Raw genomic sequence first — 15954 nt, 5'->3', positions numbered from 1 at the left:
GGACTGCTTTGTCTGTCTTTGAGTTCTCCTGAAAGCAGAGTCTACAATAAAGACTCAGGAATCTGCAATATATTTTGTATAAATATTCCATGAAACTCAAGTGCAGAAATGGGGAGAGCTCTACAGAGAAGGATTAAAAGCCACTGAATTTACCACCTCTGTGGCCAACTGAATCTTCTTCCTACTGGGAATCCTCTTAAGAACCATAGAAAATATGCCTCAGAATAATGTCTCCAAAGAATAAGAACTGCTGGGCACCGGGGTGGTTCAGTTGGTAAAGTGTCTGCCTTTACCTCAGGTCATGATCTCAGGGTCCTGGGATCGAGCCCCACATCGGGCTCTCTACTCAATGGGGAGTCTTCCTCTCCCACTCCCTCTGCCCCTCCCCACTGCTTGTGCTCTCTGTCTCTCTTGCTCACTTTCTCTCTCAAATAAATAAATAAAATCTTAAAAAAAAAAAAAAAAAGAATGAGAAGCGCCTACCAATCTACGTCCTTCATGGCTTGAGGTTTACCTTCTGAGTGTTGACTTCCCCTTTGTGACTGGAGTGCTCTAGAAAGGAACTGAGCAAATTCCTTCAGCTTAGGGAAGAACACTGGGGCATCGATGAGAGAGAGATGATGGGGGATACACGACGCTACCTACACCATGGTGACTGGCTGGCATGGCTTTAGCTGAAACAGGAAGTGAGGCCAAGGGTATGAGGTACAAAAAAGGGCTCTACTTTTTCACAGCTAAAGAGGTCCACCCAACTCCTATAAACTTCAAAACTCAAGTTTCAAAGAGGTATCTGGAAGATGAACAAACCCTTAGCTTACCTTTCTTAGTCTTATAATGCCATCCTGGGCCTGGGCATCAGAAGTGATTTCAAAGAGTGCTGTTCCGTCTCCATCGATTATGTCATAGGATGACTGCGCATTTTCACCAATATCCTGATCATTGGCCTTCACCCTCCCTATGGCAGTGCCAAGAACCACATCTTCTGGTACTGAGAAGTGATACAGACCTTAGAAAAAAGAGAGAAACACTGAGCATGGCACTAATTCCATTCATTTAGTAACCCATTTAGCAAATATTTATTGGGTACTTTCTTTGTTCTGAGCACACCTATAGAAATTAGGAACACAGTGATGGAAGACAAAAGTATCCCTTTTGCTGCAAAATGCACAATCCTTTCCATGAGTCAGAGACAAAGAGATCCCAGAAGAAGAACTGATCTCTTTTTGAGACTCTTCTGAGATATGAAACTTACTCAACCATATGTTTACCAAATGTATATTTAGAGCAGAGTTATATCAGGATATTAGTGAGTCTACGTCAGTATTCTTTCCAACTTGCTGTATAATCACACTGGCTGCCCGTGGGTATACTCACTGTTGCCCAACATAAAATATGAAGCTAATTTCAGCACAGAAAGATGCAATGTGTAACACACTGAAAGTCACTTTTGAAGTTACCTTTATATTTACAGACTTGTAGACCATTTTTGATAAAATCCAATTACTAAACTTCTGCTGTGCCCTGCAGCAAGCTGTTTAGACACATAAAACAGCCCTCCTGTTACTAAAGTCCTCATTGCTCTGAAGACCAGAAATTCTTACCTCCAAAACTCTCTAGGCAAAATACAATTACAGTGTACATTTATTCTCCCATGGGGGCCAGTAAAATGTGTCTAATTAGTGGTAATCATCCCATTTTTACTCAAATCGCTTTAGTTGGTGTATTGGTGTCACTCATTTCATTGGCGGAGGGAAGCAACCATAAGCCCTGGTCATTACCACTTTCGTACACACCTGCCCTACATCTAACTGCCAACTCCCGCATTTCTTTGCCTGAGGCTTTTCTCTGGCCTTCAGAACCCATTTTACCCCCTGCCTGTCAGGCCAGAACTACCAGAAAATTAATGCCCTCACGGAAGCGGCCTTCAAAGGCTCACACCATTTATGATATAAAATCCCAGGCTCCTCCCCTCTCTGGTAGGGTAACATCAAGCTATTCCTTCTACTTTGTTTATTTACAGTGTTTCAGAGCTTCCTGGATAAAGCTCCAGACCCGCACAGTCATAGCTGGCTTGATAATGTACTTATTGGCTCTCTATCCTCTCTCACACATCCTCACTCTCCTACTGGTGATTCCTGGGATCATCTCCAAGATAAACTACTTAATAATCAAATTCTTGTCTCAGTGCCTGTTTCTGGGGAACCAAAACTCAAGACAACCAGGAAGTTTTAGTCCCATCGCAACCAAAACAAAGAGGAAAAAGATAAATATTCGATGAGCTATAAACCAAAAGGAAAAATTAAATCTGGAGAACATTACCTAATTCTAGTCAGAACTCAATCACTGAGTCCCTTGGACAAACAAAGTCTCATTTTACCCGATCTAACCAGATTATTTCAGAGGATGGGTAAGGTTTTCCTCAGCAGTAACACACTTTTATTGAATGATGAAATAAAAATGTCTCTTAGAATCATGAAATCATGGGACTGGGGAACGAAAATGTTTTCCAAACAGTTTCACCGTAAGGTCGCACTGAAAATCTACACGTCGAATGTGAATTTCCCAATTCTCTCATAATTGGTATAACGATTCTATTTTCTTCAAACTTTATATACCAGATAAGGTTCGAGATGGTCCCTCTAGGTATGTTTAAGTAAATAAGCCAGCAAGGGGCTTCACCTGGCTGCTGGTCCTACATCAGGGAGCCTTGGGAAGCCAAGCAAATGAAACGTTTATCCATTCCTATTCTGCTCACTCATCATCCCTATCAGTGTGATCATCGTTAATAGTTATTACCCCTAAGAAAGGGAACACTAGCTAATGAAACTCACCTGCCACCGCTGAATTGAAACAATAATTTTCTGAGAAAGAAGAGTTGCATATTTACAGCCTTAACTATAATGGTCACGGAAAAGCAAATAAAAGAACCAGGGAAAGGATGGGAGACATAGTACTCTCCATTCCAACAATGTGGTTAGAAAGGGTGGCCTTGTTATCTGATTTATGCATGGCCAGAAGTGAAAATTCTAAAATTACTAATGAAAATGAATCCCTTCTGATCTTCCTACCCTGGAATTTCGTTCTGCAGATAAATTCTCAAAGATACTTCAAATGTGTCATTTTCAAGCCCCACGTGTGTCTCTCTCCTTCTCCTTCTCCCTTTCTCTCCCTACTCTTCTCTCTTCAAAAACAAGTTCTCCTATGGTATTCCCTATCTGAACAAAAAGCATCAGCAGGCATGTAATCGCTCATGGCAGCAATGTGACTGAAAATGCAATGTATCCTTAGACTTTTGTTATCATTAACCCTTAAGGATCTGTCACACCTATACACTTCCTCCGGTTCCACTGAGATCACCCTTGTTTACCAGCCCTGCTTTCACTTTTTACATGAATGTTTACAAACACCCTTTAAGCGGCTGCAGTGCGGAGAACACTTGGAAGACGGTCGCAAGATTTCATTTTCTCTGATTTCCTTGAAATCCAATTTTATTACTTAACCTACAATGCAAAACCTTTTAATGGCTTCCCACTGATCTTAAGGGGTAAAACAAAGATCATGGTACTTAAAATGGTACCAAATCCAAGTACGGCTAACTCCTGCCTAACCTAACTCTCCAGATGCTCTAGACTCCAATGGGAGTGTGATTCTTTCAATTCTCATCCAGGGTCATACACCCCACACCCCTCTTTCATGGGGTTCTGGATGACCTCTTCCTCCAGTTACAACGTCCACCGCCCCGTCCCCCGGTTTCGCTTTGTTCTAGCTAATTCCTAGTCATCACTCGTCTCTCAAGAGTCTCCATGTCAGAAAGGCCTTCCCAAGGCATCTATGTCAGATTATTTGGGTAAGTGCTCACAAGTTGGAAAAGTTGGAAAATAATGATTATCTCCCTGATTCATGGAAGGTGGCTGCCTAAAATTTTGCTGAGATACTTCCAAGGCAGAGCATGGCTTTAGTAGGGAAGAGCAGGGTCGGTGACCACTGACGGCTGTGGGAGGAACTACAGGAAGTCACAGGAAGGAGGAGGGCTTATTTGTGCAGCAAGTGTATCGCGTATCTGCTTTTCCCCCTTCAAGCACTACGGAGATGAGCTTCTTTTATCCAACAAAGTGGGATTATCGATAGCGCACTGTCCGAGGTACATTTTAATCATTCTCTCAAGTTCTTAGTGGGAGGTACCATGAAAGAGAGAACTAAGCAAACATCCTGAAGTCAGACACCCTGGTTCACTTAGCTCCACTATTTACTACACATTTAATATGTGGAAATTTTTTCAACTTCTTTGAAATCTGTAAAATGGAGATACATTTAGTACCAAAATAGCAGGAGAGTTGGTTTATCATATATTATATATATATATATAATTTATAAATATATATTTATATATTTTTATATATTTACATATTTATATATTTACATATTTATATATATTCATATTTGCATATATAAATAATAAATTGGCATACCTTGCATATAATCAGCATTCAGTGATTCCTATCAGTTTTTTGAATGTTGCTGAAAATCAGGACATAAGTTCAAATGAAAACACAACATACTTGGAGATTTTCACCCAGTGCAGGAAACTCACTTACTTTGGGCAAATTTTGGAGGATTGTCATTAACGTCAGTAAGGGTCACCGTAAGTGTTGTGGTTCCAGACAGGCCACCGGAGTGTCCACCCATATCTTTGGCTTGGATAACAACCAGGTATTCTTCCTTGGCTTCTCTGTCCATGTTGGGAAGGGCAGTTTTTATAATTGCTGAGGGAGAGAAAATGGGAGAATGACTTTCAGACAGACGGTTCATTCAAATTGAATGTGACAACTCTCTCACACACACACAAACATACCCAGGTGCACACATCAAGTCCCCACTCAGATAATTTTCTGTTTTCTTTTGCCTTTTTTGTTTTTTAGATTTTATTTACTTATTTGATAGAGAGATCACAAGTAGGCAGGGAGGCAGGCAGAGAGAGAGAGGAGGAAGCAAGCTCTCCGCGGAGCAGAGAGCCTGATGTGGGGCTCGATCCCAGGACCCTGAGATCATGACCTGAGCCGAAAGCAGAGGCTTTAACCCACTGAGCAACCCAGGCGCCCCTCTTTTGCCTTTTAACTGCTGTGTATCTGTGATGCCAACACTGAGAAAGATTTTAGTCACAGACATTAGTGGCTAACTTGCAAAAATACATTTTAGAGTGTATCAAAAAAAGAGAGAGAACTTGCAAAGATATATATTAGAAAGTAAACTGAATGGCATACTCTTGCCTACCAAATTAAAGTATAAATCATAACATAGCCTCATCTACCCAGGAAATCCCTGCAAGTGAAAGAATCTTACAATTTATCACAGACTCCAATTCCCCTACAAGAGGAGTAAATACATAAATAGCTTGAAGGCTCTGAGGTCAAAGATAAATTATTCTGAAGCTCACAAATGTATCAGAGAGATGAAAGAAATAAATACATTATTAAGATCAACACAAATGAATAAAACACCAATCAGAATTAATACAGGCAAGTGTCTAAATCCTAACGTACTATTCAACCACATTTATATTTTAATTGTTACATTTCCTCTATTGTACAAAAATTTAGATAAAAAATGAAAAGACAGAGAGAAAGGAGGTACAAAATAGTACAAAATAACAATATCATCAGTGCTAAAATGTTCGTGTTTTCCTTTTGATAGATTTTCAGGGTTTCATCCATCTGCTTCTTTTATGTATTTCACCAGTAATTTAATATTCTTCTTAAAGATTCAAAATATGTGTAGATACTTCTGAAGTTATTTTAAAAATCTTTATTTAGCCCTCTCCCTACTCTCCTATCTATAGATAAATATTGCTAACATTTGGATGGGTACATTTCCAAAGCTGTTATATGTCTATGCATACGAATATACGTATATGTGTATGAACATTAAACCACAAATGTGGCCGTGATACAGTAGGCACTTTTCTGGGACTTTCTTTTATCACAGAGTGGTTATGTTTGAGATCTTTTTGTTGTTGTTGTTGTTAGCGTATAGACATCCAACTCATTACTTCTCATAGCTGCATAATTCTTCATTTATGAATACACTATCAGTAACTTAAGCTTTCCATATCAACAGATGTTGCAATTATTTCAATTTTTCCCATTTTAAAGAACGACTAGATCTCTTACGATGATTGTACTGTATTTTTTCTGTGTCCTGCAGTTTCACTTAACCCTCTCTCAGAAAACACACCTCTGACCACTATATTGCTAACATCCCCTAAGAGAAATTATTGTGACTAGCCCCAAATTTTCCTATTGAATGGATGAGGGTTAGACCTCTGGCCCAAGTTAAAGAAAACTGTCTGGACTAGAGAATTCTCCCCTCGTAATAACCTCAGGTTTAATTCAATTCAATTCAATTCAAATTGAGGATGAGCCACTCTCTTGGCCGTTTCTGAAATTATAATCATGGTTTGTTGTTTTTTTCCTTTGGACTCCTAAGCTCTAATTAAATCATCTGTCCGTAAAAGGTGTGCAAGGAGTTCAAACCCCTGAATGATTCGAGTAGCAGGTGAGGCACAAGAGTGCCCAGGGAAACCTAATCCACCCAGAGAGGGTACAGGCTTTGGGAAGAACTGCTAGTTCCAATGTACTTTATTACACCTCGACACCCCTTTTCTATCTGAGGTTCACATTCAGGGAGCCCTAATTAAATCACCTTACTTATTTGGGAATATTGATTGCAACTTAATAATATCTTCAATATAATATATTCAATATAATAATAATAATAAATTCAATATAATGCTTAATAATATCAAGCAATATAATGGCTTGGTTCAAGATCTGATCATATCAAAATGCAACTCAATAGACCATACTTCGAGATAAACAAAAACAGAAAGAAGAGAAAGACAGAAATATAACAATCATGCAAACTTAGATTACTATGTGAGAAAACAAACGTGAACAAAAAACAACAACAATAACAACAAAACCTCACCATCAGCGCGATGAGCTGCCCATCCTCCTATTCTGCCGTGGTTATATACTCCTTAACTCAGCATATCTCCAATACGGGCCCAATTCCCGTAGAAAGGATTAGAAAATTGCTTTATTCCCATCATAGTTACGCAAATGTAAAATTTAGGTACCATCACATTCGACGGTCGTCCTGAACTAAGCCATCCACTGGACTTTGGAATTTGGCACACAACATTTAATAATCAGAGGAAACGGATATAATTCCCCAAGGAAGACAACATTTTTGGTTTTGTTTTTTTTTTTTTTCCAAAATGAGCAGATGGGTTGAAGTCTACCCATGAGTCCTTTGAGGTTACTTCAGAAGAAGAATTCTTACAATTTCCTCAGACCCAGAGAAGTGTGCTATGTATTATTCCTATCACTTAAAAAAATATATTGTGAGAGACCAAATTAAAAAAAAAATAAAACCATGTGATGTCTTTGAAACCACTTGGAATTAAAATAGTTTTGAGGATCAGTTATAATAACATACTTAGGTTTAATGTCTATGAGTTATATCAAAATATTAGAGACGCATTATGGTGGAAGGACTTGCTTAAATGGGACAAGCAGAGCTCCATGGGTCTCCCACCCATTACAAAAACATTTATGCTTTCCACCATCAAGGTATACGGTATTCATACTGCCAAATATGCAATCAGAATTTATTTAATGCTTATCTGGATGCTAAACATTCTCCTCTTGCTGCCCTGCCCCCGCCAGATCCAGTTTCCTGCATTTTCCACCTACTCTTGGCATGGAAGAGTGACCTTTATGGATTGCCTCCATGAACTCTTTCTTTCTTCCTTTGTTTCTCTTTTTCTTTTCTTTCATTCACTAGAGATTCATTCATTAGAGATTTATTTAAGATTAACTCATTAAAGAAAGGGAGAGAGGGAAACAGCACAAGTGGGAGTTGGAGTAGAGGGACAGAGAGAATCCCAAGCAGATTCCCCAACTGAGTCGGGGGTCTGATGCAGGGCCTGATCTCATGATCCCAAGATCATGACCTGAGCCAAAATCAAGAGTTGGATGTTCAACTGACTGAACCCCCTAGGCACCCATGGACTTTCTTACTTTCTGACTCTACACTAGACTCAACCAACATACATTACCCTAGGAGACTGCGAGGATGTAGCTGCTGAAGTTCCAGACTCTCCAAATACTCCAATCATATGTTGGGCCAATCTATGGTTATTATCTTCAGACACTGCTAGAGCAAAACTCTAGTGTCCAATAGCTGCCCCAATCCCTTGTTGTCTCAGGCTTAGGGGTGATGATGGCACTTCTTCTGCTGGCTAGCCTTGGGGTACTTCACTATCCCTTGATGGTCTCCCTTAACCTGGCCAAGCTTTTGTCAACAGTTACTTCATTAAATTATCCTTAATCACCCTGTTCCTGCCGAGACCCTAAAAAATATGGTTAGGATACTGGTTCATTATCCAAGGGTCAACCATGTTTCCAGCATGTCATTCTTCACAGACATCTACCGCTCAAAAGTACTTCAGTGTAATAACACATTGCCCCTTGACATGGCCAGGCAGGTATTCGCTTCCCCTTCAGAGAAGAGAGAATAATAGCTATCCAGTTAAGTGCGATTGCTCAAGAGAACCCAGCTGGAAAGCTGCACATGGAAGTCTTCACACTTTCTCTTTTCTCAGAAAACACTAAGAGTGGGTTTTCTGATTTCTAAGGCAGGCAAGGAGTCTCTACAAGTTTTCTTGAGGGGATGCAGCATACTTCATTGGTTTCGGTACAAACTGTATAATAAACAGCTCTTGCTTTTTGAGCTGCCTCTAGTCTCAACCTCACAAACTAGCAATGACTCATTAGAAAATTCAAGACAGAATTTCTGGAACATTTTTCCTGTTACCTTGTAGCCATAAAAGCATGCTAGGAAAAACCCAAGTGCCCTTGGCCCTCCTATTTTTCTCCTCGTACTGGGTCATTTGTACACATGTCACTAAAATCTTTTTTTAAAAATTCCTATGCAAAGGCAGATCATTTCACCTACATAGATGTTGCAACATGATGATAAACTCTTAAAATAAGAAAATTGCCTTAAAAGTTGCCTCTACTTCTCCCCCGAATTATTTGCTTTGGCTCACATGTTCTCCCAAGCTTTAGGCTGTTTCTTTTATAGACAAAAGAGAGAACTGCTTTACGTCAAAAAGAAGTATTGTTTGGTATCAAATACCACCTCCAACAAAGCAGAAAATATGGTTATTTTTCTTCTCAGATTTGCGAAGTCAAAAATTTTGAACTATGTAAAAAGTTACAGAAATCCTCAGTTAAATAGCATTTTTATCCATTTTCAACTTTTATTTTAAAACAGTCGATAAGAGATCCCTGAACCCTTTCTGCTAAAAATAAACCGTCTTAAAACAGCTTTGATGGTGTTGATTTCAAATAGCTTCCCACTCCCCAAGACAAGGACTGCGTCCATCTTTCGTCACCAAAGTGGTGAAGCAACATTAATGCTCATGTCTTCCCACATGCTCATAGTTACACATTTTCAATGCCCAGCAATGTTTTTAGAAGCTTAAATATTGTGTTTAAACTTCCATTATATCAACTTGGCAACAAATTAGAGTTTTCAGTTTTATGGAAAGCAGTATGACAGAACGCTTTCTTCTGGGGGCAGTGAGTAAAACTCTTTGATGTAGGCATTTGATAAACAGCCTCACCAAAAAGAAAATCAACTTCGCTAATTAAACATGGTAATATCAGGACTGACTTGGAGTTGATACAATTGAAAATATCACATCTTTTTTGTCTTTGATGTTTAGAAAATTCCAACTCAGTAACCATATTAGTATTTATATGGGGGCCCTTCACCGAGGTTATCCTTGGATAGAAAACAAAAACAACAACAACAAAAAAAAACAAGGAACATCCTTGGGACAAACTTGTTTCCTTGAAAATAGGAGCCTCTAAGATTTGGAGGAGAAGAAAAACAAAACAAAACAAAAATCCTGTCCTGCTGGAGTCTCAAAAGCATGACCTGTGAAGTAAATTCAGAAGAGGGAATGTGAACTATCAGATTTTAGAAGAGTTTTCATTTTGAAAAGCTACTCTCATCAGAAGTTTCATGAGAATGAATGAGAACCCATTCTCATTCAATGAATTTAATTCAATGGGGATTTTGAACCTGGCACTGGAGAGTGGGGTGGGAAGGTGTGAAATGGGAGGCGAACCTTGCTGGGATAACTAAGGAGGTAAAGGGGGAATCGTCTTGCCCTGAAAATGGCATTCATTACCCTACTGTGAGTCGATTTCGCCTGTATTTAAAAGACACACTTTTATATTAACTTTATTCAATCAAATGGAGATTTCCCTGTTGCAGTGGTTGAAAAATTTAAGTCCTAGGCTGGCCTTAAGTTCTTCCTAAGTGCTAAACAGCTGTTCCTTCTGTCTCATTATCCAGGGAGGACTTCTGATGAGAATCCAGTTTCAGTCATCTCAAAATTTAAGACTTGTGTGTGTGTGTGTGTGTGTCCCCGTATGGGTGTTTACCATTGTCTTTGGTGTTATCATTTGAGAAGCATTTTGTATCCATCACGAAGGCTTCTTTTTATAATTTCTGTGATATCACCAGATTGAGAGGCTTCACGAGAAAGGCAAGGGGATGCTGATTAACTCTTTTGTCATTCTGAAGCCTGATTACTGTAATTCACTCTTTGTGGGTCTCCCAGATTGTGCCGTTCAAAGACAGCAGTTGATATAAAATGCTGTGCTAGACTCCTCTTTTGAATAAGACTTGTTGAACACATTATCCTGGTTATGAAACCACTAGCTTTGTTATTCCCCAAAACTCTTGCCAGTTCAATGTGCAATTATCATTTTACTATCTGCGGGAAAAGGGTCTCTCATTGATGAGATTAAGTGATACAAATTCACCAGGGATAAATTCCTTTTGGGCACCATATATTGTAGTCACAATTTCTGCTAACCATATGCTGCCATGAATGAGGGGTAAAGGACATATAATCAGAGATGCATCAACACATACCCATCTTCTCCTTGAAGAACAGCATCAGTATAATAACTGCAATAATGTCAAACTTGCACAGATATATCACAAAGGACAAACTGAATCATTAGAAAACTCTTTACCCTCCCTAAGGTTCAAAAATATGCATTTCCCTTTCTTTGTGACTGTAACTTCTGAGTTGGCTGGAGAGATGATGATAGATGGATGATAGATAGGTTGATAGATAAACAGAATGGTCTGGATTTAGAAAAACTAGATTTCTCATATATCACTCACGCTTTTGTCAAATATTACAATATAATTGTAAAGCTACTGAGTTAAATGTATCAGCAATCAAAATCTTACTTATATACTTTGATTTGGTATTTGTAAAACTAAGAATTTATTCCAAGAAAATTATAAATTTTCCTTTTTCCAGCTATCTCAAATTTTTAGAGTAAGATATTCACTTTTGTGTGTGATTTTTTAAAAAATGTCAAACAATTGAAATATGCAACAGTTGGGAAATATTAAATTAGTGGTGAAGGTGATAGAGATCGAAGGTATACAATGTTAAGCAGATGTTAAAAATTATGTTACATAAACATAAAATGTTTATAACAATTCTTAAATTTTGAGAATAATATGAAATGACTATTTTATGTGCTTAAAATTTGCCAAAGAATATAAACAAAGATAATGTGATGTGTTTTTGTGAAGGAATTGAAGGTTGCTCCCCCCCACAAATTTCTCAGCACAATGTTACGGAAAGCAGAGGAGTATATGTTTTAGAACATGAACTCAGAGATTATACAAATGAGAAATTATTTTGATCTGATACTACCAGCCATGTGATCTTGAGCAAATCACTTAAACTCCCTGAGGCTTACTGATATTATATGTAAAATGTTATTAACTGCCAAACAACAGTTTAAAGTTAATATACTATATGAAAAGTAAAAAGCCAATGCCTTACTTTATACATATATGGGTATAAATACAGATAAAGATGCCCTCACAGAGATATATGTAAATATATATTTTACATTTATTTTTACATATACCTATTTACACATATGTATACTCACAGATATATATATATATATATATATATATTTTAATTTTGTATTTACATTTTATAAATAAAGGCATACATGGATATGTATGTAAATGAAATTTAGTTATTAATTTAGTGGTGATAATCATTAAAATAAACTTACCTTATTTAAAGAATAAGAAACAAAGATGATATTCAACAGTGCTGCAAAGCATAAACGTCCCACATCAACTTCAAAATAGTAATGTCCCCACAGTGATTTCCAGATGACAGACAAAAATTATTGTTGGCATTCAAATCTCTACATGATCTGTATCTAAACTCATCTTTCACTACAACATTCTGCATAGCATATGTCCTTGATTCCCCAGACACTTAACCTTTCTTCAGATTCTTCCACTGACTTTAGCGCCTTCACTACTCTGTGTGGATCATGCAGCCTGGACCACCCTTGCCCTTTACTGGACCTCTTAAAATTCCATCCAACCCTTCAGGCTCAGCTCTGATGTTTCAGAGGCTGAGACGCCTTCCCAGGTAGAACTAATTACTCTCTTCCTTTTGATCCTCCACACCTTTGTTAGCCGCTTTCTCATAGTATTTACTTTCATGATTTCAACCTGTTCCAATAGTAAATCACTGGAGACAGGAACCATGTCTCATCCATTCTCACATATCCAGAACCAAACACAATTCTTGCACATAATAAGTATGGACAGATGCAGGAGAGAACAGGAGAATCAATACAAGACTGAAGAGAGAAGGTAGATGGGAGTGAAGAGGGAGAAAGAAAGAGAAACAGAAAATAAAATGGTAATTGGGGGCTTTTCTAGCTGCTTTGGGGAATCAGCACTGGACTATGGAAACACTCAATGTTGATAATTGTCATGTCTCAGAGACCAGAGGCATTTAGATAAAATTAAAAGGCAGCAGAGGAAATAAAAGATATCCAAATCAGCAAGAAAGAAGTCAAACTTTCACTATTTGCAGACAACATACTACACGTAGAAAACCGGAAAGGCTCCACTAAAAAATTGACAGAACTAATTCGTGAATTCAGCAAAGTTGCACGATATAAAATCAATGTGCAGAAATCTGCTGCATTTCTACACACCAATAATGAAGCAGCAGAAAATGAAATCAAGGAATTGATCCTATTTGCACTTGCACCAAAACCATAAGATACTTGGGAATAAATCTAAATAAAGAGGTAAAAGAGCTGTACTCTGAAAACTATACAACACTTATGAAAAAAATTGGAAAGGATGCAAAAAAGTGGAAAAGTATTCCATTCTCATGGATTGGAAGAACAAACATTATTAAAATGTGTATGCTATCCAAAGCAATCTACACATTTAATGCAATCCCTATCAAAATATCACCAGCATTTTTCACAGAGCTAGAACAAACCCTCCTAAAATTTGTATGGAACCACAAAAGACTCTGAATAGTCAAAGCAATTGTGAAAAAGAAAAACCTGAAGGCATCACAATTCCAGATTTCAAACTATATTACAAAGTTGTAGTCATCAAGACAGTATAGTACTGGCACAAAAACAGAAAGATAGGTCAATGGAACAGAGGAGAGAACCCAGAAATGGACCTACAACTATATGGTCAACTAATCTTAGACAAAGCAGGGAAGAATATTCCATGAAAAAAATACAGTCCCTTCAAGAAATGTCATTGGGAAAAGTGGACATCAACATGTAGAAAAGTGAAACTGGACCCCTTTCTTACACCATAGAGAAATATAAATTCAAAGTGGTTGAAAGACCTAAATGTGAGACCAAAAACCATCAAAATCCTAGAGGATAGCACAGGTAGAAACCCCTTTGACTTTGGCCATAGCAACTTCTTACTAGACACATCACTGGAAGCAAGGGGGAAAAAGCAAAAATGTACACTTGGAACTTCATCAAGGTAAAAAGATTCTGTACAGTGAAGAAACAATCAAGAAAACTAAAAGGCAACCTATGGAATGGGAGAAGATATTTGCAAATGACATATCTGATCAAACATTAGTATCCAAGGGGCGCCTGGGTGGCTCAGTGGGTTAAAGCCTCTGACTTTGGCTTGGGTCATGATCCCAGGGTCCTTTGATTGAGCCCCGCATTGGGCTCTCTGCTCAGCAGGGAGCCTGCTTCCTTCTCTCTCTCTGCCTGCCTCTCTGCCTACTTGTGATCTCTGTCTGTCAAATAAATAAATAAAATCTTAAAAACAAAACATTAGTATCCAAAATCTATAAAAAACTTACCAAACTCAACACCCAGAAACCAAATAATCCAGTTAAGAAACGGGAAGAAGACATGAATAGACACTTTTCCAAAGAAGACATCCAGATGGTTAACAAGCACGTGAAAAGATGCTCCACATCACTTATCATTGGAGAAATACAAATCAAAACCACTATGAGATATCACCTTATACCTGTCAGGATAGCAAAAATTAAGACACAAGAAACAAGAGGTGTTGGCAAAGATGTGGAGAAAGGGGAACCCTCTTGCACTATTGGTAGGAATGCAAAGTGGAGTGGCCACTCTGGAGAACAGTATGAAAATTCCCTAAAAAGTTAAAAATAGAACTACTCTATGACCAGCAATTCCACAACTAGGTATTTACCCAAAGGATACAAAAATACAGATTTGAAGGGGCATATGTTCCTCTAAGTTTACAGTGGCATTATCAACAATAGCTAAGCTATGGAGAGAGCCCAAATGTCCATTGATTGATGAATGGATAAAGAAGATGTGGTGTGTGTCTATATCTACATCTGTTTCTCAAATGGAGTATTACTCAGCCATCAAAAAGAATGGAATCTTGCCATTTTCAACAATATGCCTGGAGCTAGAGTGTATTGCGGTAAATGAATTCAGTCAGTCAGAAAAAGACAAATACCATATAATCTCACTCATAAAGGAGAGAGGGAAACAAACCATAAGAGGCTCTTAATGACAGAGAACAAACTGAGGGTTGATGGGGGGAGTGGGGGTGTGGGCTAGATGGGTGATGGTTATTAAGGAGGGTGGGGGTTGTGATGATCACTGTGTGTTGCATGTAAGCAATGAACCACGGACTTCTACTCCAGAAACCAGTTCTGCACTGTATGTTAACTAAAATTTAAATAACAAAATAAAGAATAAGGTAACAGAGTCACTTAGTGAAGAAGAGGGTGTCAAGATTCGAACCAAAGTCTTGCTGCCTTCAAGGCTCCAAGGAAGATCAAGGGCTAATCTGTATCATCTCGAGGGCTGTGATGAGTTTGCCAAGAGTTAAGGCATAACACCCTTCAATGAACACCAGTGAGGAGACTGTGTTCTTCAGATTAAAGATCCTAAGGGCTCCTGTTGTTTCTCTAGATATTTTACCCATTTCATAATTGACATTTATATTTATTCAATGTCTTAGTATAAATTGTTGGTGCAATGCTCTCCTATTTCAAATATTCCCAGGATTACTCAGAGAAGGAGGTGATACTGATGAGCTATGTATCCTAGTAACATTTCATGAATTAATTGAAGGTGGATTCATGAAAAAACGGCTTTGATCTACATCCTTTACCAATGATGTCCTAGTCACACTTGTTATTTTTTAAATTACATTATTATTTACTTCTCTTGGCACATATATCTGCAGATATATAGACAGAGATGGTATCTGATTTTTCCTAAAATAATTCATAGGAAAACTTAATTGAAAATCTATGTTCCACGAATATTAGGGATTATGAATGTGGTTCAGCAATGAAATAGTTTTCAGGACACACAGACTGTGGCTGAAGAAAGACCCAAATCTGGGTCTCTGGAATCTTACTTATGAGGTGTTAATAAAGTAATATACTCTCCTTTTGCCAAAAAAAAAAAAAAAAATCTCTACATAGTACTTATGAAGACATTTGTCTAATAATCTTCTATGCTATTCCAG

The 15954-nt window shown here is 38.0% G+C and overlaps 1 protein-coding gene across 1 annotated transcript in view; it reads right to left on the bottom strand.

Moving 5' to 3' along the window:
- Positions 1-15954, bottom strand: part of CDH8 (cadherin 8) — a 371685-nt gene that overhangs the window by 163742 nt on the left and 191989 nt on the right. Inside the window, exons 5-6 of the mRNA XM_032854312.1 lie at positions 4596-4763; positions 819-1006 (exon numbers count right to left, since the gene is read on the bottom strand). Coding sequence (XP_032710203.1) covers positions 819-1006; positions 4596-4763 — 356 coding nt within the window. The remainder of the gene's footprint in view (positions 1-818; positions 1007-4595; positions 4764-15954) is intronic.

Source organism: Lontra canadensis, unplaced genomic scaffold (genome assembly GCF_010015895.1).
Source record: "Lontra canadensis isolate GAN:19392208 unplaced genomic scaffold, GSC_riverotter_1.0 scaffold8, whole genome shotgun sequence".
Taxonomy (NCBI): domain Eukaryota; kingdom Metazoa; phylum Chordata; class Mammalia; order Carnivora; family Mustelidae; genus Lontra; species Lontra canadensis.
Note: the sequence above shows the minus strand (reverse complement) of the source record. Positions and strands in the feature narration are given on the sequence as shown.